Raw genomic sequence first — 24,971 nt, 5'->3', positions numbered from 1 at the left:
TTTAATTTTTCCACAGTCTTGTTTTTATTCCATGTAGCAAACGTTCCCTTCCCTCCCCAGAATCGAGTGAGCGACGTCCACACTCGGGGCTGAGTGCGAACCACGCGGACCTGGCGGGGGGTGGGGCTGCTTCCTCCTGAGGGAGGGGTCCAGCAGCTCAGGCCAGAAGGGCAGGTCACTCCAGGCCCGAGGAGGGCATCAGATCTTGACCACCTGGGCCGCCGTGCACGGACTCTTCCTCTCACCGTCGGCAAGCTGCCTGCTGATGTACAGGCGCCCAAAGGTGCCCCCCACCTGCCCCTTGGTGAGGCGCCCGGGGTTCATGCAGACGCAGCCCAAGACGTCCTGGAAAGGAAGGAGAACCCGGCGGTACGTCGGGGCAGGGTCCCCCGCGGGGCCTCGCACCCAGACCCTCCTGCCCTCCCCACTAACACACCACAGAGTGGCAGGAAGGAACTGAGGCTCGCTAAGGTCAAACAAGCCACAGAACTGGAGTCGGCCGCGGGTCCGAGGGTTCCAGACCCAGCCTCTTCCTGGGGGGCCGGCGGGTGGAGATGCCGCAGCCCCACCCTACCCCCTCGCACCAGGCGGCCTTCTGCGGCCCGGCTCCCCCGAGGCAGCTCTTCTCCCCGCAAAGAGGTCAGCAAGAGCGCTGCTGGGGGGGGAGGGGCCCGTGCACGTGCCTGGTGGGTGGGGGACACAAGGCCCGAGCGGGGCACTGCCCCCCCCCCCGCCCTTCCCCGTGCATTTCCGTCAGACGCCACGACCCCCACTGACCTTCACAAAGTATCTCAGCTCTGAGGGCGCGATGAGCACGTCCGGCGTGACGGGAAGCTGCGCGTAGGAGTAGAAATGTTCATAGTCGATGCTCATCTCTTCGAAGGGCGGGTAGAGGGGGTAGAAGCTGCAGAGACAGAGAAAGAAGGCGGGCACGCCGATGTCGGGGGCAGAGGCTCACCGAAGGGACGTCAGTGACAGCTGGGGAAACTGAGGCACACGGAGGCGACTGGTCCCCCCCATCACAGAGCTGGGATCCGAGCCCAGACTAAAGGTAACTGGGGGGCGGGTCAGACACCACGTGATACTCTGCCCCGGTCCAAACCCAGGGCTCTCCTAACCCCCCAGCTCTCGCTTGCTCCTGCCGCCCCTCCCCATTCCCCAGATTTGGGGGGGGGGCGCAGTGAAGACCAGTCAAGGTGACCCTCAGGAGGCCCGTGAGTTCTGGCCGCAGCCCGGGCCCTCACAGGGTCCCTGCTCCCTCTAGCCGGTCGCGGGTGACGCTGGCAGCGGTCGGTCTCACCTCCTCTGGGTCAGGACGTGCTTGAGGATCCGGCTGAACCTGTCCGAGGTGCTGGACGAGCTGCAGAAGGAACATGTCGGCCTGAGTGCCGGGCACGGGGCACCTGCTGCCAACCTGGGTGACCGAGGGCAGTGCCCGCGGACCCTTCATGGGTGGGACGTTTGCAGGTGGCAGGATGCACAGGCCCCTCCCTCCAGAACCGAGGTCACGAAGACCCCGAAACAGAACCGGGCAAGGCCGCTCCGACTTCCCGGCCAGAGGCTGACCCGGCCAACGAGCACCCGCCCGAGTGCTCGGCCCACGCCCGTTTGGAACATTCCTTCCCCTCGGTGACGTGCCGAGGGCCGAGCTGCCAAATCCAAAGCCGGGACTTGGCTGGACGGGGTCTGTTCTCCTCCCGGAGCTGCGTGCCGTTCTAGGAAGAGAAGGCCCCGAGCCTCGGAGCCTCCCCCCCCTCGAGCACGGCCAGAGAGGCCGGAAACCCCGCGGAAATAAATCAGGCCGTCGTCATCCCCCCCAGGCTGGTTGGGCTCCAGCTCTGGATGCCGGAGAGAGGATGGGGGGGGACTAGTTAACTGGGGATCCCCCAGAAGGCAAAAAGGAAAGGACATCTTGGGGACGCAGGCGAGCACGTGGGCCCAGGGAAGTGGACGGGCCAGCGAACGTGACCACGCCAGCTGCAGGACATCAAGGTGACCGATGGGCACGGGACGTTCGGCCTCGGGGGGGGGGGGATGGGGGGGACTGTGGCCGCGAAGAAAGCACCGGGCGCTCCTCAGGCCACAGGGAGGGCGGGCCGGGAGCCCCCCGACTCTCTCACCTGCTGATTTCCTCGGCTCCCATGTGAAACAGCAGGTCTGTCGAGGTCAAGCCCAAAATCACTCCGTTTATGGAGAGGATGCAGGGGTCAGACACAAAGTGCACGCGCTGGAGGGGGAAAGGACGGCCCCAAGGTTGGCACGCTAAAGCGAGAGCGGCCCTGAGACCCATGAAAAGCTCTGAGGCCTCCTATGGGCTGGGGGTCACGGGGGAAGGAAGCCCAGGAACGCACTGGTGCTAAAAGTGGCTTTCTCTCTAACCTCCCCTCCCCCGGCAGGCAGCCTCTGCACGGAGCTGGTCTCAGGGGACCCCAGAGGGTCTTACTGAATCCAAGCCTGAACCAGAACTCCCCTTTCTGCTCCCCCCACCTTTTCTTGAAGGGGCCCATCCCTGTGGGTGCCTCAGGGCTGCCCGGCCTCTCCTGCCTTCTGAAAATGGCCATCCCGCTTTCCTGGAGCCTCCAGGAGGCTGCTGGGCGGGCCCCCCTCCATCGAGCCCAAGATCCCGCATTCTGGCCTCGGACCCACAGCGAGCTCGCTTCCCGCTCAGGGCTCCAGGCCCTTCCCCCTGCCCGAGCCGGGCCTTCCCCTCTTAGACGCGCCAAGGGCTTCCCGAGCCTCGGATACGAGGGTTTACATGGCCCGGCTCTGTGGGGGGGTGTCTGGTACCTCTTTGTCCTCCTTGAGGAGCTCCAAGCTGCTGAAGGGTGGCTGGGGGTACACGGGCCGATGGTTCACGTCTCGCAGGGACGGCACAAACACCAGGTGGGTGCCTGAGCTGCACAGCAGGGAACAGGTACGGCCCGGTTAGGACAGGAGGGGAACACAAGGCAAGCCCCAGGGATGTCTGCGGGGGGCCAGCCTCGCGGGGCCTGGGGCAGAACCCCGATGGGGGCCAGACCTCTGCGGACGCACCCAGGGCCCGAGCCCGCTTTGCCGGACTGCGTTTGCTGAGAGGGTTTTGGGGGCAGCTTGTGAATGGGGACACGGTGCCGTGAGCTGACCGCGAGCCTCCTCTTCTGTCCTCAGTTCATGAGCCACTGGAGGCTCTCAGGGCAAACATGAGTCTCCAAAGGGTCGGGGAGGCCGGGGCCTCGTCTGCAGGCCCGGATGCTGGGCTCCTCCAAGCCCGACTCGGGCTCATGTTCTTACCAACCGGGTCATTCTAAGCCCTTTTCGGTTCTGGGATGTCACAGTCCTCGGAACCCGAGACGCCACATCCAGCCTGACATTCTATAATGCGCCCACCCCGGGGGGCACAGGGGTGATTCTCCCTCTCTGCTAGAGAAAGGTCTGAGGGAGGGGCCTGGGGGTGGCAGGGCTGGGACCCCACAAGTCCTCACTCCACCAGAGACCAGACTCAGCTATTTGGTGTTAAATCGGTCCATTTGGTATCTTAGTAAAGTGGCACAAGGGCTTCCCACTGCTCCCTGGAAAAATCGGGCAGGACACGGAGCCTTAAGCCAAACAGCGGGTCATAACTAGCAGGTAACGAAGACGCATTCTCAAGGGTGGGCGAGAGCCCCTCCCTCCGTCGGAGACCTCAGCCCCCTCGGCAGACCGCCAAAAGGGAGCCGCTTCCTCCGAGGCCCCGCGTCCTGCTTCAGAGCTACAGCGGCGAAGGGCTCAAAGGATGGACTTGTTAGGGGGAAGAACCAAACCCTCCGCCTTCAACTGTTTGCCTTCCCTGGTCGTATAAAAGCAGAGAGGAGGAAACGAGACCAGGAAGCCCGTGTCCGTGGCTTCCAGGAGCTGTCTGTGGTAGAGAAAGGGCTGCTGGGAAGGCAGTGGAGGTCGTGGTGGGGCTCTCGGTAAATCCCTTCACCCACAGCTCATTTTCCCCTCTCTGAGTCCTAGAGAACAGTGTCCTGTAAACAGCAGGTACTCAATAAATGCCACTGACCGAGGACTAGATACTGCTCTGCGCATTCTAGGGAATGACTTGGGGGGAACCAGACATTTGACGAGCACCTCCCCGGCCACAGCGGTGTCCCCGGGGGCTTTTGGACCACAGCTCTCGGGCCCGAAGGCTCCCATCAGTGAAGGTCACGAGCCAGCTTCTGTGAGCGCTGTCGGGAGGCGGGCCCCGGGCCCTTCTGCGCCCTGTTCCCAGGGGGCGGCTGTGCGGTGCCTTCAGAGAGCTTTTGTTAAGGGGAAACAGCCTGGCTGCCGGTGGTTACAACGCAGCTGGAGGGGGAGGGACTGGCAAGAAAATGCCAGCTATGCTCCGGGATTGCCCAATTTCACACCTCGCAGCAGGAGGTTCCCACAGCCTCTCCCTCAGCTCCCAGCATGGGAACCTGGGGGCCCCCCGGGCAGCAGACCCTTCTCCTCCCAAGGAAGCGGAGGAACAGCCCTCTGACCACGGAGGAAAGTCCAGGGAATTTGGGAGGCCCCCCCGCCCCCGTCTCTGGCAGCAGCAGAAAGTGCCTGGTGGTGCCGAGCACGGCCCCTGGGGAACAATGTGGGCTCTGTTCTTTGTCCCGCTGCTCCCGGTACCACGGGGTGGAGGGAGGCCAGAACCAACCCCTCCCATGCGGGGATCTCACCATGTTCTGGGCCCTGCTGACCCTTGGGAAGGCCCCGGGAAGCCAGGACCAACACCTGCCTCGGCAGCCGAGGGGCCTGCGCCCGTGACCCGCCCAGGCGAGGACCGCTGTGTGGAGCCCGGTCAGCCTGGGCTCCTCCTGCCCCCCTAGGAAGCTTCCCACCCGTCACACCCGGGGATCAGTTCCCTTGGTGGGCAAAGGCTGTGCCTCCGGTGCCTCTGTGGCTCTGACCGGCTTTTCCAAAGCTCGTTTCAGGAGCAAAGCTCTGCTCTCAGACATAGTGGGGGAGCCCCCCCAAGGGAGGCCATCCCTGTGCCCCTGACCCCCGAGAAGGCCTCTTTCCTGAATGACTTTATCCCCAAAGCAGAACTGTGCTCTCTCCTCTGCATCTGCTCCGGCCCCTCCACTGGCTTGCGGGAAGAGCTCAGAAACTCTAATTCAGTTCCATCAGGGGCTGTCCCCCACTGCCTCCCCCACTGCAGACCAACAGCGAGGGCGAGAGGCAGGCCCCGGAGGATGTGGCAGGGGGGGCCGGCTCTGGGCCAGCTCCCTGGGCCCCCTCCGACGTTCCTCCCCACAGGTGGGCACCCAGAGGAAAAAGGGCAGGGGCTGGGCTGGGGAGGGAGGGCCAGCCTCTTGCTCTGCTTTCTCCTGGGGAGGAGGACTCTTCCCAAGGCACCAGACGCTTGGGACGAGGAAGACCCAGCTCCCCTCACTGTGGGATGCTCAGCACCCACCCCGCCTGCAGACATGGGAAAACCCCGGGGAGGCAGAAGTCCCCACGGGTGCTGCTAGCTGTCGCGCCCCCATCCTCACCTTCTCGTCCCTTCGATGATCATCCTCAGACAATGTTTGAACACGTCCTCAAACGAGGTGGTCAGCTGACAGTTCTGCAAGAAAGGAAAGCGGCCGTCTGAAGGCGGCAGGCCGCGGCCCTCGCTGCACGGAGCCAGCATTTCAAAACCAAGATGGTGCCGGGGGAGGCCAGAAAGCGCTTTGGCCCCGGGGAGAGCCCCGGCCCCAGCTTCTAAGCTGGCCACAGCAGGGACCCGGATCTCCCAGGGAAGGGGAAGCCAAGGCCCGGACGCCTCTGAAGGGGCCCCCTTGCTGGGGGGCTCGCTGGGGTCTCCTGGACCCCCCTGGGTCCCCATTGGGCCTAGGACATCCCCGAGCAGCCGACACTCCTTGGCAGGCGAGGAGGCCCGAGGACTTCCCCGGGTGAGTTTCTTACCTCAACTTGTTCGTGCTTAGCATCCAGGAAAGGTCCCAGCTGCAACAGAGAAACAAAGGCACAAGGGAGCAGATTAAAAGTGGGGCAAGTCAAGCAGTGGGGAACAAGGGGGGCCCTGGATGGGAGGGGCTCCTAAGCCTGCAGCTGGCTGGGCAAGCGGTCACTTCGCCTGCCTTTCCGAGGGGTGCCGTCCTCGTGGGCACGGGGGACCGCGGTCAGACACCTGCCTTCTGTGCGACGCCAGAGGGGGGAAGGAGGCAGAGAGCCGGATCGGGGCACCAGGGCCCAGGAAGTGGCCCCCACAGGGCTCGGGCCGCGCGGCTGCCGGAGCCTTACCAGGATGCACACGTCCGGCTGGTCTCTGCTGATGACACTGATCAGGTCAATCATGGGGTCGTAGGTGATGCTGTCAGACGTGGTGTAAGGCCCGCAGGCCACCAGGAGCATCCGCTGGTCCAAGTCTGGAGGGAGGGAGAGCGTGACTCAAGAGGTCTGTCCGCGTGGCCGGCTCCACCGCCCTCCTTGAGGAGAGGAGCCGAGCTCTGCCGGGAGCCTCCCCCAAGGTTCTTGGGCAGGGTCCGCCCCTCTGCTGGGTCCTGTCGGGCCCCGATCCCTGACTTTGACCTCCCCGGGAAGCATGAGGTGCCCTCCCAGGGTCCCACTTTGCTTGCAGAGATCCTCATTTCTATCCAAAGAGTCTGGACTTCAGTCCGTCCAGACCATGGCATTGTGAGAAATTTCATGCCCCAGGGCCAATTACAGCCCTTCTGCGTGTGCCTCCCTGGCCAGCGGCCGGGCCCACAGCAGGACATCCTCGCTCCGCCCCAGCTCTGCCCTCCTTCGGAAGTCTCTGGCTGTGGCTCCCACCGGTTCCCCAAGATCCCTCAGCCTGGGCTATGCTCATGGCCCTCCCGTCACTCCCGGGGGCTGCGTGTGACCGACCCGGCTCCCTCCACATGGAGGCCATGCTGCCCCCCGGCCTCGGCTGCGGGACGGAAAAGCCACCCTCCCGGACCCGGCCTGCACAAAGCGAGCCCGGCCACTTTTCAAGTCCCAACTCACCCCCATCCTCTTCTGTGGGCTGGTAGAAAGGAAGAGGCGCTCCCTTAAAAACAAGACAAAGACCCGAGTCACGGCTGTTTCCTGCATCTGGATCGAGGAGCCCCGGGCGGGGGGCCTCCCTTTGGAAGCTTTCAAAGCACCCAACACGTGCCGCCCCTGATGGGTGCTTGGGCGCGCTCTCTGCCACGCCAGGCCGGTGTCTGGCCCCTGAGGGCCGCCCATGGTCACCAGCCACGGCCTTCAGGGCCTGGGAAGCAAAGGCTCCGGAGACCAGGGGAGACCTGGGCCGGTGACCCCCAGGAGGAGAGGCCGGGGGGAGGTGGGGAGAGGGGGTCATTACCTCATAGAGTTTGGTGGCAATGAACTTCTTCCCTGTTGTGTTGGTTCCCTCCATGACGACGATCTGAAACACAAGGAGCAGACCCCGTGACCGCGGGAGGCGAGGAAGGGCCAATGGCCGGGCAGGCTCCTCCGAAGGAAGCTCCTGAGTGCTCCCCTCGGCCTCTCCGCGGCATTCAGAGCAGCCTCGGGGCACGCGTGCATGTGACTGGCGCCGTCTCTCAGCATTGGGGAGCACCTGGAAGGGGCCGCACTCCCCCCACACGTGCCAAGCTCTGAGAGGCTGCCCCGATCCCATATCCCATCAGGCCGGGCCGGGCGCCTCACCTGGCCAGGAAACAGAGAATATTCCTTGAGCTCCGAGAGATCCACCGGGATCTGTATCCCCAGGGAGTGCTCCCGGTCTCCTTCCAGAATCACCGACTTGGAGTTCAGTTTCCCATTACTGTCACAACCAATCTGTCCCAGCAAAGTGATCGGCTCCTAGGGGAGAGGTGACAGTGGGTCAGTGGAGGCTGGGGGGACGGGGACTCCCTGGTCCGTCAGAGCCGTGGAGGGGAACAAGCAAACAGGACCTCGGCTCCTTGCCCCATCCTGCCCCAGGTGAATGCCAGAGCTCAGAAATGCCAAAGGTCAGAGGTGAATCTGGGCAGCCAAGGTCCCCTTAGTGTAGTCACATGTCAGGAAAGCACGGGCAGTGACCCGGGGCCGCAGCTGCGAGGGCCCCATCCCCCGATGCCCACTGTAGGCCCTGGCACTCAGACACTGGGCACGTTCACCTCGGCTTCCCTTGGCACAGGGTGCGCTCGCCAGTCCGGACATGGTCAAGAACCGACCCCCAATGGGAAGCCACCAAGCGTGTCTGGCCACGTGGGCTCAAGGAGAGTGTGTGGACGGAGGAGCAGATGCTCAGCACTGCGCTCGCTCACCTGGGCCGGCACTGAAATGGGGCTAAAGGCCTCAATCTTGTGAAGCTCCTTCAGTTCCCAGCCGAGTTCCTCAATCCTGCAGGTGAGAACTGAAGCCGAGAGGATCAAAGATGTGAAGGGCCAGGGGAGGGAGCCCTCTCCGAGGTGCCCTGGGGAGCTCAGTGCTGCCCAAGTCCCGGCCCTGGGACCCTCCGGGCGGCCACAACCCCCACGACTCATCCCGGAGAACCTCTCCCCGCCCCCCCCCACTCATTACTAGAGACCGGCCGGATCTGCCTCCTGAGCCTCAGCCTCCACCAGGGCTGCTGCCTTCCCGAGGGACGTCTCCCCCAAGAACCGCCAGGGGAAGGCAGGAGCCCTGAGAGCCTCGCCATGTTCTGATGGAACTGAGGGTAAGGGATTTACTCGGAGCAAAGCCACGAGCCCAGGTCCTTCTGATTCCTGAAAGGGGTGTCTGGGGGATAGTGAGGGGCGTGACTGGCTTAGGGCTCTCGCTGGACCCCCGGTGGCCCCTCTAAGTCCTGCCAGGGCTACCACTGGGGGGGTGGGGGTGGATCACCTTCTCGGATGTCTGTGAGCTTCTGGAACATGGACTTGTAGTTCCCAGTGAGGGCTCTGGCGGCGTCCAAGACCTTCACGCTGAGGGAGCCGCTGCCTCCTTTCCCGGACCACGACATCCCCTGCGTGGAGCCAAAGGAGGCCACCACCTCCCCTCGGCTGCTTCGGGAGCTGTACTTCTGCGAGGGCGTGGCGCTGGGTGGGACAAAATGGGCCTTCCATCAGGCACCAGCTTTGCCATGCAGAGGCACTACCACCCAGACTGCCAGGCTCTACTGGTGCCACGTTGGCAGCACCAGCCCGCTGGAGCAGGCCCCTGCTGAGAGTGACCGCTCGTCCCGTCCCCCAGCACCGCTCCGCTCCTGGTGCCCTATGCCCCATCCGAGCCAAGCTCTCGTCGGCCAGCCCAGCCCCAATGAGAGAACCTGGGCATTTACGGCCTGCTCTGACCCTCTCTCAGCCAGAGTGGGGCCGGCCTGCCCTACCCTGGAGCGGAGCTACCCGAAGGACCTGGGACCACTGCTGACAATGGGGATGAGAGGGGGATGGAGCAGGAGGGGCCCTGGGGACGCCAGCCCCTCCTCACACTGTGTCCCTCAATCACTTCCCTTTTCTGGAGATGTGTTTCCCCTTAGAACAATGACAGTGTAGAAGCTGCTAGGTCAGAGAGAGCGCACAGAGTGGGAAGGACCATGAATCCAAGTCCTATTTGAACCACTGGCCTGACTGGTGAGCTCCCAGCTTCGCTCCCTCCTCCTATGGGGATCTTCTCCCTAAGAATTGTTAGGCAGCCTTTCCTTCCGTGACATCCATGGCGCCCACCCACAGGCCTCCCAGGGCCCACCCAGTGCCCTTATTCCTCCCTTCTGGTGTCCCTAACAATAAGCTGAACTGCTCATCCATCCTACGGAAGCTGGCATGAGGCCAGAAGTCTGTTCCGGCCATTGCCGGGTCCTTCCACTGCACCTAGGCTGGTATCCCCCGGAGGCCCTCCTCCTCCAGACGCTCTGGACCCACGCGGGGCCCCTGCACCCAGAGGTACCTTCCCAGCACAAGGCACAAGGCTCATCTCGACAACTACCTTAGTTCTGCCCGCACTCCAGAGCCATGTTCTATATGTGAAAAGGATTTTAAAGAGGGAGAAAAGTTCATCAAAACTAACCAAGCTGAATCCGAGTCCTTTTCAGAGCCAAGCCTGGACATTATAATTATAACGTTCAGCTAAAGAAAAACAAAACAAGGCAACTCTTTGGGCTGCTGAAATCCCAAGCTTCACATCCCACTGTTTTTCACTCCTGAGCGTGACTGGGGATTACGGAAAAGCTGCAAGTTTCCGAGCTTGTGTGTGTGGACAATGGGGAGAAGAGTAAGAGAATACAGCTTTCCTGTCATTCGTAGGGTGAAGCACCAAATTATTCCCGGCTCACAGGTCACCGGGCAGTCAGCGGGCTCAGGGGATAGAGCTGAAGGAGGCCTCGGAAGGACCCAAGCCCAAATCTGGCCCTAGACACAGACTAGCTGTAAGACCCTGGGCAGGTCACCTCACCCTGTCTTCCTCAGTTTCCTTATCTGTACAATGAGCTGGAGAAGGAAATTCTCTCTGGCAAGAAACCTCCGCAGGTAATACTAGGATGTGACAGTTCACGGGATCACCAAGAACTGGACGCGGCCCAACAACAAAGCCGACTCTTACTGAAAGGTTATAGTTAAAACTACAAAGCACTGCCCCAGACCCGGGGGGGGCCACGTTACGAAGCAAGGACACCCCACAATTCTCTGGCCACGTCCACCGTGAACAGAAGCGAGCAGCGTCTACTAGAATCCGTACAAACTGCCAACAGCTCCGGCCTCCAGAGCCACCGACACCCTGCTTGGCCTCCAGAGCCTTTATCACCTCCTTGCTTTCAGCTTCCTCACGCCTCACCCCTTGACCCATCCGGTTTCCCAAGCTGTTGCCAAACAAGACCCTCCACCTCTCCGCTCCACGCATTTTCTGCAGCCGTTCCCCAGGCCTAGATCATTCTACTTCCTGTTTTGACTTCTGATTTTCCCGGCTTCCACAGGAAGCCTTCCCCTCTCTCCTCCTTACTTCCAGTACCTTCCCCGGCTAATTACTTCTTACTGAGCCTGTATACAACCTGCTTTGTCTGTCTGTCTGTCTGCCGTTCCCCTCCCCCATTAGATTTTACGCTCTCTGAGGGCAGGACCTGTCTTTTTAGCTTTCTTTGAAGCCAGTGCCTGGCACAGTGCTTTGTTCTAGGAATCAGGGGCCAGCCATAAGGCAGGCTAACTTTTAAGTGCTCCACCAGACACACAGGAAGCATCCCATGAGCAGAACGACCTGGCTCTCGGGTACGCCTTGGCCGGCACAGGACAGAGAGCTGGGTGTGGCCTCCCAAGGTTGGGGAAGCGGCTCGTTTGGGGCAGCAAGTGGCGGAGTCGGGGGTGGAAGCCTGGTCCCCGGACGCCCGACCCAGGAAGCATTGGGGATGCTCTTCCACACCGGGCCACTATTAGTGACAGAGCTCCTCACTTCGGAATCGTAAACCAGCCTTTGTGGATGAGCACGATGATCTCATCATCAGCCAGCCTGGAGCTGAAATGGCCAGGAAATGTCCCAGCTTCGAGTAATTTGAGTGAGGGACAAGAAGTAGGTTAGGTAACATTATAGGTGCTGATTAGATTCCTTTAAAAACATATAAAAGCAACAGCTCCCAACCCTTTGGCCATTTTTGAAAATAGCAGGTTAAATCCTATTGGAACCAGCTGCCAGGTCACTATCAGCAGCTCCTTATCTTGGAAGGAAGCCCTTGAAAACTGGGTGGGAACCAAATTTCTTCAATGACTCTAGGATACAGTAATTTTCCACACGGAAAGGAAGAGCCGAGAGGGTGAGGGGCAGGGCAGTCACGGCATGAAACAGGGTTTTGTGCACGGTCACCCCTGTTCCTGGCGCGACGGGGACGTCACGGAAGAGAACGTGATCCCCTACCTCGGTGAGAAGCTGGACGGAGAGAAGAGCAGGTGGGGACTTCGAGCTGCTGACACATTCCGCTTGGACTGGGGGGTCTCCGGGGTGCTGACGCTGCGCTTCTGGGAACCCTGGAATGAGATGCACATCAAGGGCCTGCTGACAAGCGCAAGGTCTCGAGAAGCAAAGAAAGGGAGAGTCTGCAAATGAATGAGGGACTGGGCCGCGTTAGCTCTCTGGATGCCCAAACTAGCCCTTTTGGGGCAGCTGGTCCAAAACAAGGAAGCAAACCCCCATTTTCAAGGCACACATACTAATACATAAACACGCCCACTTAAAATTTCACCAAAAGCCCTGTTCTGATGGCTCACGGTAGTAAGGAGACCCTGGGCCTTTGTAGACTTCCTAAGGTTCTTCCTGAGTTACCACACCGTGACAATATAGGACAGGGATGAGAATGTATCTGCAGGATAAAGGTCAGCTTACTAAAGTTTGGAGCAGTCCAAGAGCAGGCTAGCTTCTGGGGGATTAATTTTGGGTCACAGCAAGCTCCATAAATCACCTACCAATAGTCACAAACCCTGGACGCTTCTCTCTCTCTTTTTTTGGTGAGTCAATTGAGGTTAAGTGATCTGTCTAGGGTCACACAGCTAGTAAGTGTTAAGTGTCTGAGGCTGGATTTAAACTCAGTGCTCCTGACTTCAGGCCTGGTGATCTGTCTACTGCATCATCTAGCTACCCCTAAACTCTGGAAATCTCAAAAAAAGTACAAGACGGGAACATTTCTCCTGCTGATTCTTGGGTGACCAGAAGGCCTCCTTCTCCTCTCCCTATCTCTGGCCTTCCATCAGTTTTTTGGCACAAGCTATCTTGACCTGACACGAGTTTTCTGAGATGGGCGGGGGCCAAGTCCCCACCCCTTTTTGGTAGTTTATTTGTTCGATCTTTTTCAAATCAAAAAAAGGGAATGATTCCAGCTAGTCATTGTCTGAACTCCCGTGTGGGTCCTGCACCTTAGCTTCGCCTCTAAATTCGGTATTTTACTCTCAAATCGAGGGCCTGGAAGGAGCCTTGGTCTGTGAGGAAAACCTGCTGGAATGCTGAGAATCCACGTTCTCTAACTAAGCTTGCCAGACCGTAGACAAGAGGAAAAATGGGGCTCTGCTATCCCTGGGGGAGGCCGAGGAATAACTTGGCTGAAAAGGAAGAATGATAAAAAATTTCTGCCCGCAACTGGAGCCAAAGCCAGAGGTGGAGGCGGAAGCAGGGGCAGAGGCTGTCCTTGGGCTCCTCCTAGAGGCGCATTAAAAAAGAACAGCTCCAAATGTCTCTAAAATAACATTTTTTTATTTCAAGACTGGTTTCTGGTTCCCCCAAATCAAGGGAGCAATAATGCGAGTACCTAGCAGCCTCCTGCTCCCTGTCAAGGCAGGTGCCTTCCCTCCATCGATGGTCCCTGATTCCTTCTGTGGAGAGCTCGTTCTCTCCCCTTAGACTGGAAGCTCACGAGGGCATTGTATCCCTAGAGCTCAGCACAGTGCCTGGTACACAGTAAGCACTTAATATATGCTTATTCACTGATGGATAGAGGTACAATTTTATATGATAACCACAGTTTTAAATGACAAAAATCTTAAGCGATTAAAAACTCCCCAAACCAAAGCAAACTCTTTCTTTGGATTTTTTCTTTTTCCTGCCCTTCTTTGATGGTGTATGAATGGACCCCACCTTGAGCCGAAGAGGGGCAAGGTCAGACTCACATTTACTTCCTCTCCCTGGACATGACTGCTAAAGGGAGCAGCGGGTTCGAATGACGAGCTTTAGGAAGAAGCGATCACTCACCTTGGAGGGCGTTGCGTACGAGTTCAGGAGGGTCTCCTCTTTGGCTTCAACATCAATCCTGAACGTCAGAGTTACGGAAAATAACGGATCGATGGTGAGCCCCAAGCCGAGCTCCCAGAGGCCAGGGCTCGGGACACGCTGCTGGAAAAGGATACAGCTCTTGAATGGACACGATGTCCCAGACTCCCGGGGGGCCGCTGTCCTTCTTGGGGGCGCTGTGCCGAGCCTTGGCTGTCCTTTTGATCAGAAACTGAGGAAGAAAGAAGGCAGTGAATCGGTGCTGGTCCAAGTCCCTGGGCACTAGCTCCCTTTTGATAAACGGCTATTAAGAGCCAGGGAAGACAAGAACAAGGGTCTGCTCTGGCAGGGCTGACAATCCAAGAGGGGGACAGACAGACACAGGATGAATTGGGGCAGATTTCCTGGAGGGAAATCATGAGCCGTGGTGGGCAATGCTGGGGCTGGGAGACTTGAGATCGTCAAAATCTCCTCAAGTTTCCTCAGATTTCTGAATTTTTTAGACTGATGGAGGAAGAGGTGGGGGCGAGGGCCACAGACCTGTCTGGGAGTGACTGTGATTGTCCCAGAAGAAGTGCTCGGGGGAGGCAGATGTGCCAACAAGAACCCCGAGACTTCAAACGGGGGAGACAAGGCCGCCACCATGGACGGGCACGATGTCCGAGCCTGGTTTTAATTTGCTAAGTTTGAGGGATTGTGGGCATTCTAGATCAGGGCTGGCGATCCGTGTGCAGGTGGGGTGCCATGGACGAGGGCTGGGGACAGAAAAGGCCAAGGAAGAGACCTGGGACAGCCCAGGGTGGGGCCCACGAAGGGGAGGAGCTAGCAAAGACAGCTGGGAGGGGACCAGAAGCCCAAGGAGAAAAGGGGATCCAATAGGGAGGGTAGTGAGTAGCGCCCACAGCCGGGGCCTGGGGGGCCAGAGGGCACAGCATCGGGAGAGTGGAAGCCAGGAACCTAGAAGTGACCAACTCTCCTCAAAGGGTTCGCCCAAGATCAAACAGAGGCCAGACTGCAGGGGCTGAACAGAAGGGAAGAGAGGAAGGACGGGCGTCTTCACAGCAGCGAAATGCAAGATGGGAAGGCTGGGAGACGGGGGGAGCTGGGCCTTATCTGGAGATGAGGAGCCAGCCAGGAGGGACAGGCCCGGACCCGCGGGGGAAAGCAGAGAACACGCCGATGGGTGAGATTGGTCCAAGCTCAGAGCAGAGATCGCTGCTCCTCGTCGGCCTGAGGAAGCAGGGACGAGCCGGGGAGGCCGCCGAGGAACTGCCACCACAAAGGACACGTCAGCCCTTTCTGGCCACCGCCTGCCAGTCCAGGTGGGACCGAGGTGGCTTTTTGGAGCAAACCAGTCTCTAGAAGAGTAAATGCTGCCCATCAGACAAAATGACATTTAGGTCCTCTGGGGGCCGGGCGGCGAGTGCCACTGATTTCATCTGAGGGAACTGACTTTAAAGTCTGGCCGGTGCCAGCCCACCTCCACACGCATCCAGCAGAGGGCAGTGCCTCCGCTCTCATGTAGAGATCCAGTACCAAGCTGAAAAGCCGGCAGGTGTCGAGAGATCAATTAGCCCGACCTCTTTCTTTTCCGAATGATCCTGTACAACGGCCGATCCGTAACCAGACATCGGGCTACGAGAAATGACGGCTACCATGCACACAGAAGCCTGAAAAGACTCCCGTGGGCTGATGCAAAGTACAGCAGCGAGCGCCAGGAAAACCCAAGGAGACATTGATTAAAGCAACAGAAATGGGGTAATACCCACGAGACAATTATTGGAAAATGACAACCACACTTACACACAAGATGTCTCCACTTCTTTTAAGAGGGGATCCCCTCTCCTTCCTTCCTCTAAATTCTTTGTTAGGGGCAGCTAGGTGGTCTTAGAGTTAGGAGGCCCAGAGTTCAAATCCAGCCTCAGCTATTAGGCATGCACTAGCTGTGTGACCTTAGGCAAGTCACTTAATCCTGATTATCTCACCAAAAAAAAATCTTTGTAAATGATAGCTCTCTGGGAGAGGGGATCGGGAAGGATAGAAGGGGAAATTTAAGTAATATGAAAACAAAAAAATCATCAATAAAATTTTATCTTAAAAAGAAAACTTCTGGGCTCTCCCCAAAGCTGTCCTAGGAAAAATGTGCTGTTCACCAAAGGCGTGCTCAATATCTAACGTGACAAAAGTAGGGTTTCATGCGGAAGATGTAAACAATGTTCCAGCGTCTAATTTACTCAGTGCCAAATTGTATAAAATAACCGGCACCAAGGGGAAACATTTAAGAGATTTTTAAAGGTGTGAAAACTCAAAGCTGTCGGGCCCAGTGATTTCAGGGGTTTCTCCCAACAGGACTATTTGTGTTTCGGGCAAGGCCGAGATGAAGTTGACTTCATTCCTGCCTCCCAACTGCTCCCACACTTTCAGCTCAGGAGGAAAAATCTGGCACAAATACCTGACCCCAGGGCAAGGTTTAGGGAGTGTTCCCTGAGGTTAAAAAAAAAAAAAAATGATGCCCCAGGTACAGGGAAGAAGGGCTCAGGCCTGGAGGACTTTGGTATGATTCCGGCCATGGGCAGATACCGGACAATGGGAGAGGAACCAGGGGACGGTGGTCAGTGTGTGGGGGCAGGAAAAGAACCAGAAAGGGAGGGTGGAGGTGAGGGTCTTGCTGGGTATCAGATTGGGGACCAAGTGAAAGCCGAAGTCCCCAGGGATCGGGAAGGAGACCGGACAGAGGGACAGGCCATTGAGGAAGACGCAGTCGTGGGAGAGGGGAGAGGTGGCGGGCATTCCCAGGGCTTGAAAGTCTGCAAAATGCTTTACCAACATCCTAATTGGCCCTCACCACACACGGCCGTGCCCGACTGCCATGCTCATTGTACAGGTGAGGAAACCAGGCAGAGGGGCACACGGCCAGGGAGGGCTGACTCCTTAGCGGTTAAAACTTGGCGGTCTCGGCCAAGCAGGTAAGTGAGGTTCTGTTAGGACTGGGCGTCAGTGCTGGCGAGGGCCCGGCCCCATCGGGCTCTTACCTCATTTTCAAAGGAGTTGAGGTTCTCCAAGGTGAGATAAACTCTGCCGGTGTTGCTGCTGAAGGCCACCAGCTCGGCCACTAGCTGGTCCTCGGTCTGCCGGTACAGGGGACACAGCTCCATCACTGCAGGGACAGGGACGGGTGAGGGGCCCTCCTCGCAGGAGAGGCAGAGTCTCCTTCCGCCTTCTCCCTTCACACGAACCAAACCTTTCTGTACAGTTACCCCGGCCCCCACAACTCCCGCCATCCTGAGCCTCCCGTACTCCCCGGGGGCCACGGGGCTGGACATCGGCACTTGGGCCAAGAAGGAGGCAGGAGGTGCTGAGCAATGAGTGTGGCTGACAGAGAAGCCAGGAAGAGCAGGAGGGTAGCAGTGGGAAGGGAAGGACCACCCCCCATGTAAGAGAAGGGAGCAGGGCTGTGGCCCCTTGGTGCTGGGCTGGAGGACTGCATCGGTCCCTTGGGACCCACTGCCTCTCCTCAGACGGGAGACAAGCCAGCAGGCATTTAGTATGCGCCTTTTGTGTACCAGGCCCCCTGTTACATGCTGGGGGGTACAAAGAGGTAAAAGTGACCCCACATTACCCAGCTGGGGCTTCACATACAGCAAGCGCTTAAATACTTCTTTCCTTCACCCAGCTGAGGTACAAGCCCCTCCTCCGCAAAGAGCTCGGCTCTGAGGGGGCGGGGCAGTCTCTCACACACACCCGTGCACCCACGCACATACACACACACCCGTGCACACACTCGCACCCACGTGCACGCGCCCATATACAAGCGGGACCTGGGAGCGGGAGGAAGGGGGCGGGGCGGTGGAGCCCGAGGAGGGGGGGCATTGCCGGTGGGGGACGGCTCGGGGCAAAGGCTCGGCGAGGGGAAGGGAGAGTGTGCAAGCCTGTGGGGTCCGGCCCCCCGCACTCACGCTTCTCGTAGGCCGCCTCCTCGCAGTCCAGGCCGAACATCTGCAGTTCGGCGGCCAGGCGCTCGGCCGACACGGAGCCGGCGCCCCCAGGCCCCATCCCTCCCGCCCGGCACCGGCACCGGCACCGAAACACACCGAGCAAGAATTAGGAAGAAGAATTAAAAAAAACCCGCCAAAGTCCTCCGTGCGCAGGCGCTCTGCCCCGCGAACCTCCGGCCGGCCCCTTTTTCCCCATTCCCGCGCGCGTGCGCACCGCCCACCCACTCTGGCCCCTCAGTTCGCGAGTCCTGCCGGGCGCAGGCGCGCTGGGTGCCGGCGGGAAGAGGAGGAATGCGCACGCGTAGGGCACTAGCAGGAGTACGGGGCGGAGTCAAGAGGCCGCGCCTCGTCCCTCCCACTCTCTCCCTGATCCTTTAAAGGCCCGCGCTCTGGATGGGGGCGCTACTAATCTCTCTATAGCCACAAGTGCCCCCGGTGCCGCCTCCCTCGGTCCCATCCTCCCCAGAAACCTTTCCTTACACCCTCCTGCCGGCGCCTTCCCCGGCACTGTTGGAATCTTTACAAACTGCTCACTCATTAGAGTTGATCTGACCTTACAAGAAGATGTTTTGGGCAGAACCTGAAACTAGGTACTAAGTAGAACTAATTAGTACAATGCTTGTGTTTGCACCTTTACTCAGCGGAGTTCACACGTCTGCCAGATTCACAAAGTAAACTTGGTAACTTGGTGAGTTCACACCTCCCTTGAAGCTCTTAGGGCCAGAGAGCACTATGGGAGAAAACCCATAATCCCATTCTCTCAGAAGAGTCTTATATAAGGCCAGTGAAGAACACTTCATCCCAGAATATTTTCCCCTTGGCTGCTGGTGGCGGAAGAGGAGTTTCAGAGGAAGAAGCTACGAGTCAAGAGTTCAGCGGACAACCAGATTCCCCTTCATCTCACAGCGCTGTGGTGGCTGGGCTCCTGCACTTCCCCCGCTGGGACCAAGCTGGTCTGAAAGACTCGCCAGAAAGCTGGCCGAGCCCCAAGTGAAGGAGACAAGAGATCCATTCCATCTCTGTGCTGGCCGGAGGCTGAAGAAAGCAGAGGCAGAGGCTGAAGGACAAAACCCTTGGATTTGGAGACATTCGGAGGGAGCTCTTGGAACCGAGCAGAGAGATAGAGCTCTAAGCTAAACCGGCTGTGTTTGGAGAAGAACAAGATCACCACACGGCAAGACCTCCAGCTTGTCCTGCCTAGTTCCTGTTGGGACCTGCCCAGTTGCTCGCCGTCTGTCCCATTAAGACTGAAAGCTCCTTGAGGGAAGGGCGCAGTTCTGCTTTCCGTGTATCGCCAGCGTTCAGCCGGCTCACAGGAAGAGCCTACTAAGTGCTGGCTCGGTTCCTACTCTGCAAAAATCAGGCGGTTGGAGCGCACGGCCTCTTTCTGCTGCTATAAACCCCGCCTGCCCTCCCCCTCCGCCCCAGGGGGGACGCTGCTGCCCCCTGGGCAAACCTTCCCTCTCCTGAGCCTCCCGATTTCTGCAGAGGAGCTGCCTGTGTGCCAGGTTCCCGGCATCCCCCGCAGCTTCTCACTGGGCCCCTCCCCCGCCTTCACTTGGCTGGGGCCATTGACCTTGGCTTTTAACCCGACTTGGATCCACCGCGAGCAACCGGCAGAGAGATCGCTCCCGAAGGCTGCGTCTGACCGGGCCTCTCCCCTGCTGATGAGCGAGAGTTCTCCCCACCAGGAGGAGGACGTTCGGACTCCTTTGGTTGCTACTGGAAGCCTTTGAGAACCCGGCCCCGACTTCCCCTCCCAGCTTTTTCATCACCAGTCCCTTCCTGCCCGCTTCCTGCTGTTGCCCAGTACGGTGCCCGTGTCTACACGTGCTGCGGCAATAGACACCAGGAGTGTAAATACGAAGTAGAGTTGAGAGGGCATGTTGTTAGCAAAGAAAGGGGCTTTACATAGCACCCTAAAAGTAAAAAGGAGAAAGCATAGAGGGGGATGGGAGGAGACACGTGGCCTGGGGAGGGGGGAGGAGAAAGGTACCCCAAGGCAGAGTGCCCCGGCCAGTGAGTGCCACGGCCTGCCTGCTGCCCCGACCCCCAAAAAACAGCCTTCACCAGCGATGGGAAAAGCCCGGACCCCAAGCAAGAAAGCCTGCACCAGTCATGCATGAAACAGTCTCCGAGCATCTTGGACACAGGCAAATAGGTAAGCCCTGAAGCACTTCACAAAGATTGTCCCACTGGAGCCTCAGCACAACTCTTGGAAGTAGGGACATCTCATATCCTCCGCATACAGATGAGAAAGTGGAGGCAGACAGGGCTATGGGACTTGCTCAGTGTCTGAAGCTGGATCCGAATTCGGGGCTGTCATGACTCCAGATGCATCTTTCACCTGGCTACCTTTCACAAAAGGAGAAGAAGCCCCCACTCTCAAAGGGCTATACTGTTTTTTCCTCTATATTTTTATTTTCCCCAGTTAAAATTTTTTACATTTGTTTTTAGAACTATGATTTCCAGATTCTCTCCTTCCTCTTCCTCCCATTGAGAAGACACATGTACAGTTAAACAGAACAGACTTTCATGGGAAAAATAAAGTAAAAATTGCTTCAATCTGTATCCAAACACAATCAATTATTTTTTTCTCCCATAATCAATTCTTTATGTTAATATACACAGCATTTTCCATCCTAGATTCTTGAGCGTAGTCTTGGATCACTGCATTGCCAGAATTCAAAAAGGTGCAATTTTCTTTCTTTTCCTTTCCTTTCCTTTTCTTTCTTTCTATTTTCTTTTTCTTCCTTCCTTCCTTCTTTTCCTCCCTCCCTCCCTCCCTCCTTCCTTCCTTCCTTCCTTCCTTCCTTCCTTCCTTCAAGTCAAGTTGTGAAAGAAAAACATAGCTCTCCAATCCTAATGAAAATAAAAACTCAAAAGAGGTTGTTTGAACCCAGGTTATAATTTATATGAACATTGTATATAAACAGAGTCCAGCTGCTTGGAACATTTTGTGTTCCTCAGAGTACTGAGGAACTTCTGTTTACTTTTAGGGGACAGTTTAAACTGACATCTCAGCTCTATGCACTTCTGGCTGGGCACCCATGTCCAGTTTTCCCAGCCCTGTTCTTCTCCCCGACTGCCAGAAGGTGGCAGGCTTCTTGCTTGTGGCCCCCCGGCTTTTCCCATTTCTGGTGAAGGCTGGTCTATCCTTTGACCAAGAGAAAAGCTTAATGCTCCCGGTAGCCAGAGCGTCTGTTTTATTTTGTAACTGGAGTAGGTTCCCTCCGTATGAACCTTCTCCTTTTGTGGCTCCCAGGGTGCTGAACACCATGAAACAGGAAGAGAAATGACTGGATGACAGATGACCAGCTTTCCACAGCTAATCCCCTTCCTCTGCACAGGGATTGAGGTGGGGGGGATGGGGATTGTGAATTAAGCCTCCCATATTCTGGGGATATGTTGGCAAATTGTGACTATATCTTTGGAAGTCAATATTCTTTGTAAAAGCTCCAGTGTGACAGAAGCATTTATGAAGTTCTTACTGTATACCAGTGTGCTAAACGCTGGTTATACAAAGAAAGGCAAAAACATGATCTGGGTCCTTAAGGAGCTTGCTTTGTAGTAGCAGAGATAAAATGTAAATAACTACATGCTTAGATAACTATATAGATATGTATACATATATTGGATTGAACATATACTTTAATATGTTTAACATGTATGGGACTACCTGTCATCTGGGGGAGGGGGTGGGGGGAAAGAGGGGAAAAGTTGGAACAGAAGGTTTTGCAAGGGTCAATGGTGAAAAATTACCCATGTATATTTTTTGTAAATAAAAAGGAATAATAAAAATTTTAAAATAACTGCATGCTTTAAAGATGTCTATCCAGTAGAGGAAGATATTGGTAGGTGGGAGATCCAAGAAAGTTGTCCTGGAGAAGATAGGATTTGAGTTGAGTCTTGAAAGGGGGCAGAGAGTGAAGCGATGGATGTGTGAGGGACGTAGAAGACCCTTACCCAAAATGATTGCTCAGAGATCACTCAGTAGAAGGCAGAAAAGTTGTTTATTGAAAACCTCCGGAGGATGACCCGTCCCATCGTGAGATAAGAAAGAGACAGCTCGAGGGAGGAGGGCTAAAGAAGTAGTAAAGACATATAGCTTTTATACAAGAGATTACATCCCAAGTAAGAGAGCATTGAGAAGGGGGAGGCAGCTAATTGGTTGTTGCTATTTGGAGGGATTGGAATGGAAGGTTTCTGTTTCTCCGAAATCTCCTGATTTCTAGGAAATAGAAAGTCAGGCCTTCAGGCTTAATGAAGCAGACAGTGGTCCAGCTAATAGAATAAATATCGATAAATGTCAAATACTGATAAATGTCATCAGCTCAGGTTAAGTAAATATGTTTCTAGCTGGCCAAGGCTCAAGTAGATAGGAACCTGCACATATTATATAGGTCAGAGGGGAAACATAGAAATAATAAAATACAGAAAAAGAACTCATACATTCCTGTAAGTTCTTCACCTTATCTATTCCCCACAGAGGTGTGGGGCAAGGCATTTCAGGGAGGAGAGCCAGTGAGTGCAAAGGCCTGGAGATGGGAGATGGGTTTTCTTTTTGAAGGAATTGCAAGAAAACTTATTTATGTGTGTGTGGGGGGGGGAAGTAAAGTGAGAAAAAACTGGAAAAATAGGGATGGGTCAAGTTGGGAAAGACTTTAAATACCAAAGGATTTAGTCACAGTCATGATCAATAAACAGTAAGCATCTTTACTTAAAATAATTCTTTAGTGTTTAAGAAAATTAACCCCCATTTTCAGGGGGTTTATAATCTAATGGAAGAGGGGAGGAGGAGAGACAATAACAGAAAGAAGATAAAAAGTGGGAAGGGAAAGAGGGATATGAGGCCACCAGAGGAGGGGGAACATGAAGCTGTATGAACCACTGGTGGAAATGAAGAGTTGGCCGGAAACCTCAGATCCCTTGGTAAAGGGAGTAGAGGATGGACTGGAGCAGGGAGAGTGAGCAGAGAGATGACTCAGAAGGTTATTGACGTAGTCCAGGTGTGACTGCACCGTTGCAGGAGAGGAAGTATCCATAAGAGATGTGGAGGAGGTCAGAATGATAGGAATTGGAAACAGATGGGATATAGGATCTTCAAGTTTGGCATTGAAGATCACGGCCAGTTCGTGAGGCTGTGTATCTGGAGGGTGGCCGGTCTTTGACAGTGATCAGGAAGTAAGGAGAAGCAGAGCTGGAGTTCAGTTTTACTTCTCTTCAGTTCAGCTGCCTACAGGATACAATTTGAGATATTCAATATGCAGGTGGACACGTGAGACTGGATTTCAAGAGCCACCTGAACTGGATAAAATAATCTGTAAATTATCTGCATATAGACGGAAATTAATTCCAGGAGAGCTGTGGAGTCCATCAGGTAAAAAGAAACTGCAGAGAGTGAACTGGAATAACCTTGAAGGAGTCTGAGAAAGAAGGGAAAGAAAGGTAGCAGGAAACCTAGGAGAGGATCTTCACTGAGCCCTGGAGAACAGCAGGTCTGAAGAAGCGAGTGCCCAAGAGGTCTGGCCTGCTGAGAACTGAGACAAGGACTTCAGAGCTGGCTTTAAGCATCATCGGGTAATGTGGCTTTCAGCCAAATGATGAAGTCAGAGGCCAGATGGTAGAGAGTTAGGGACAGAGTGAGAGGGAAGGAAGGGGAGGCACCAGCTGTAGATGATCCCAGAGCATTCAACTCAAAAGGAAGGAGAGCTATGGGATGATAGCTGGCAAGGGTGGATGGGTTGCGATCTTTTTGAGAACAAAGGGGACGCCTCTTCTTTCCTCTCTTCCTCTTCAGTTCTATGGACAACTTTGAGATGTCTGGTAGGAATCCACGGCTGAAGGTTTTTTCCTGTGGAGATACAAGCCTGGCCCCCACATTAGAACCTTATAGAGTCCCTCCCATCCTTCAAGACCCTTTTTCATTACCATGGTCTCGTTCTTAGGGGGCCTTCTTAAAGAATATGGGGTGTTGTCTTTGAGTGATTCGGTATGTTCACCAAAGAATATTTCAAAGCTGGACTTAAATCATTTAAATCAAATTTAAAGTAATTTATTGTGTACACGGCTTTATCTATATCTTTCTGAGTGACCCTACCTCCATCTCCCTGTTTTTATTTCTTGATAAATCTCTTGAAGAGTCTGATTAGTCCTGTCTACAATGGCCTGTCCTGTAGGGTTGTAAAGAACCCCAAAACATGATGTATGGAGAATTCCTCTAAGAACTATTTTAAGATTTTTGAAAAAGATGAGTGTCCATTATCAGTCTTGATGGTATATGGGATACCCATAGAGACAAAACAGTGAAGTAAGTGATTTATTACATGTGAAACAGCTATCCCCCATTGAGAGGATGCAGATACAAAGCCTGAATAAGTATTAACTATAACATGAATGCATGTTTTTCCCTTATATGTAACATCCATTTGTCATATATCTTTTGGCCTGTCACCTCTGAGGTTAATCCTTAGCCCTACAGGTCTTTGAGAATTATATGTTGTTACTGAGAAATTAAATTTATCCTGTCCTCAGGTTAAAAGGGGAATAGAGCAAAAGCAATCTTAATACCTATTATCCATAAAGGCCATTTCCTAGGGATCACCTTTGGGGATGGCAAACCCATGTCTTCCAGGACTGAGTTACTTGTTTCAAATCCATTAGCATCCTCCTTTACCAGATTTCTTCTTTATAACAAATACAGTGGAGTTCCATGAGCTGTTTGTTTCCTCAATGTATCCTAATTCTAATTGTTCTTGTACTAATTGTTTTTTCTTTGCTCCACTCATACTGGTGTGTCAGTAGTCTAAGACATTTTTGGAGTGGTGGAAGCCACAGCAGCAATGACTGCTCCTAAAACTTTGTGGTGATTTTCATCCCTAATTGGTGTAAAATATCCCTATCACATGAGTTAATATCTAAGCCATTTATTATTATTATTTTTTTAAATTTTTATTTAATGATTACTTTATATTGACATTATCCCTTGCACTCGTTTCTTTTCTGATTTTTTTCCCCTCCCTCCCTCCACCCCCTCCCCTAGATGGCAAGCAGTCCTTTATATGTTGGATATGTTGCAGTATATCCTAGATACAATATATGTTTGCAGAACCGAACAGTTCTCTTGTTGCACAGGGAGAATTGGATTCAGAAGGTATAAACAACCCGGGAAGAAAAACAAAAATGCAGATAGTTCACATTCGTTTCCCAGTGTTCGTTCTTTGGGTGTAGCTGCTTTTGTCCGTCATTTATCAATTGAAACTGAGTTCGGTCTCTTTGTCAAAGAAATCCACTTCCATCAAAATATGTCCTCATCCAATATCGTTGTCGAAGTGTATAATGATCTCCTGGTTCTGCTCA

At 55.4% G+C, this 24,971-nt stretch overlaps 1 protein-coding gene across 1 annotated transcript; it reads right to left on the bottom strand.

The window, feature by feature from the left end:
- POLA2 (DNA polymerase alpha 2, accessory subunit) lies at positions 1-17,781 on the bottom strand. Its single transcript, XM_051965646.1, has 18 exons — positions 17,574-17,781; positions 16,650-16,774; positions 13,755-13,849; positions 13,600-13,657; positions 11,779-11,888; positions 8,788-8,981; positions 8,229-8,317; positions 7,627-7,782; positions 7,301-7,363; positions 6,961-7,003; positions 6,235-6,359; positions 5,899-5,937; positions 5,484-5,557; positions 2,788-2,896; positions 2,121-2,227; positions 1,301-1,360; positions 778-904; positions 1-345 (listed from the first exon to the last, which is right to left on the bottom strand). Exons 1-18 carry the CDS (start codon positions 17,668-17,670, stop codon positions 199-201), a joined length of 1,818 nt encoding a protein of 605 aa, XP_051821606.1. The 5' UTR covers positions 17,671-17,781; the 3' UTR covers positions 1-198.
- Positions 17,782-24,971: the final 7,190 nt, after the last annotated feature.

The sequence above is a fragment of the Antechinus flavipes genome, chromosome 6 (assembly GCF_016432865.1).
Source record: "Antechinus flavipes isolate AdamAnt ecotype Samford, QLD, Australia chromosome 6, AdamAnt_v2, whole genome shotgun sequence".
Classification (NCBI taxonomy): domain Eukaryota; kingdom Metazoa; phylum Chordata; class Mammalia; order Dasyuromorphia; family Dasyuridae; genus Antechinus; species Antechinus flavipes.
This window is presented reverse-complemented; position numbering and strand designations above follow the sequence as displayed.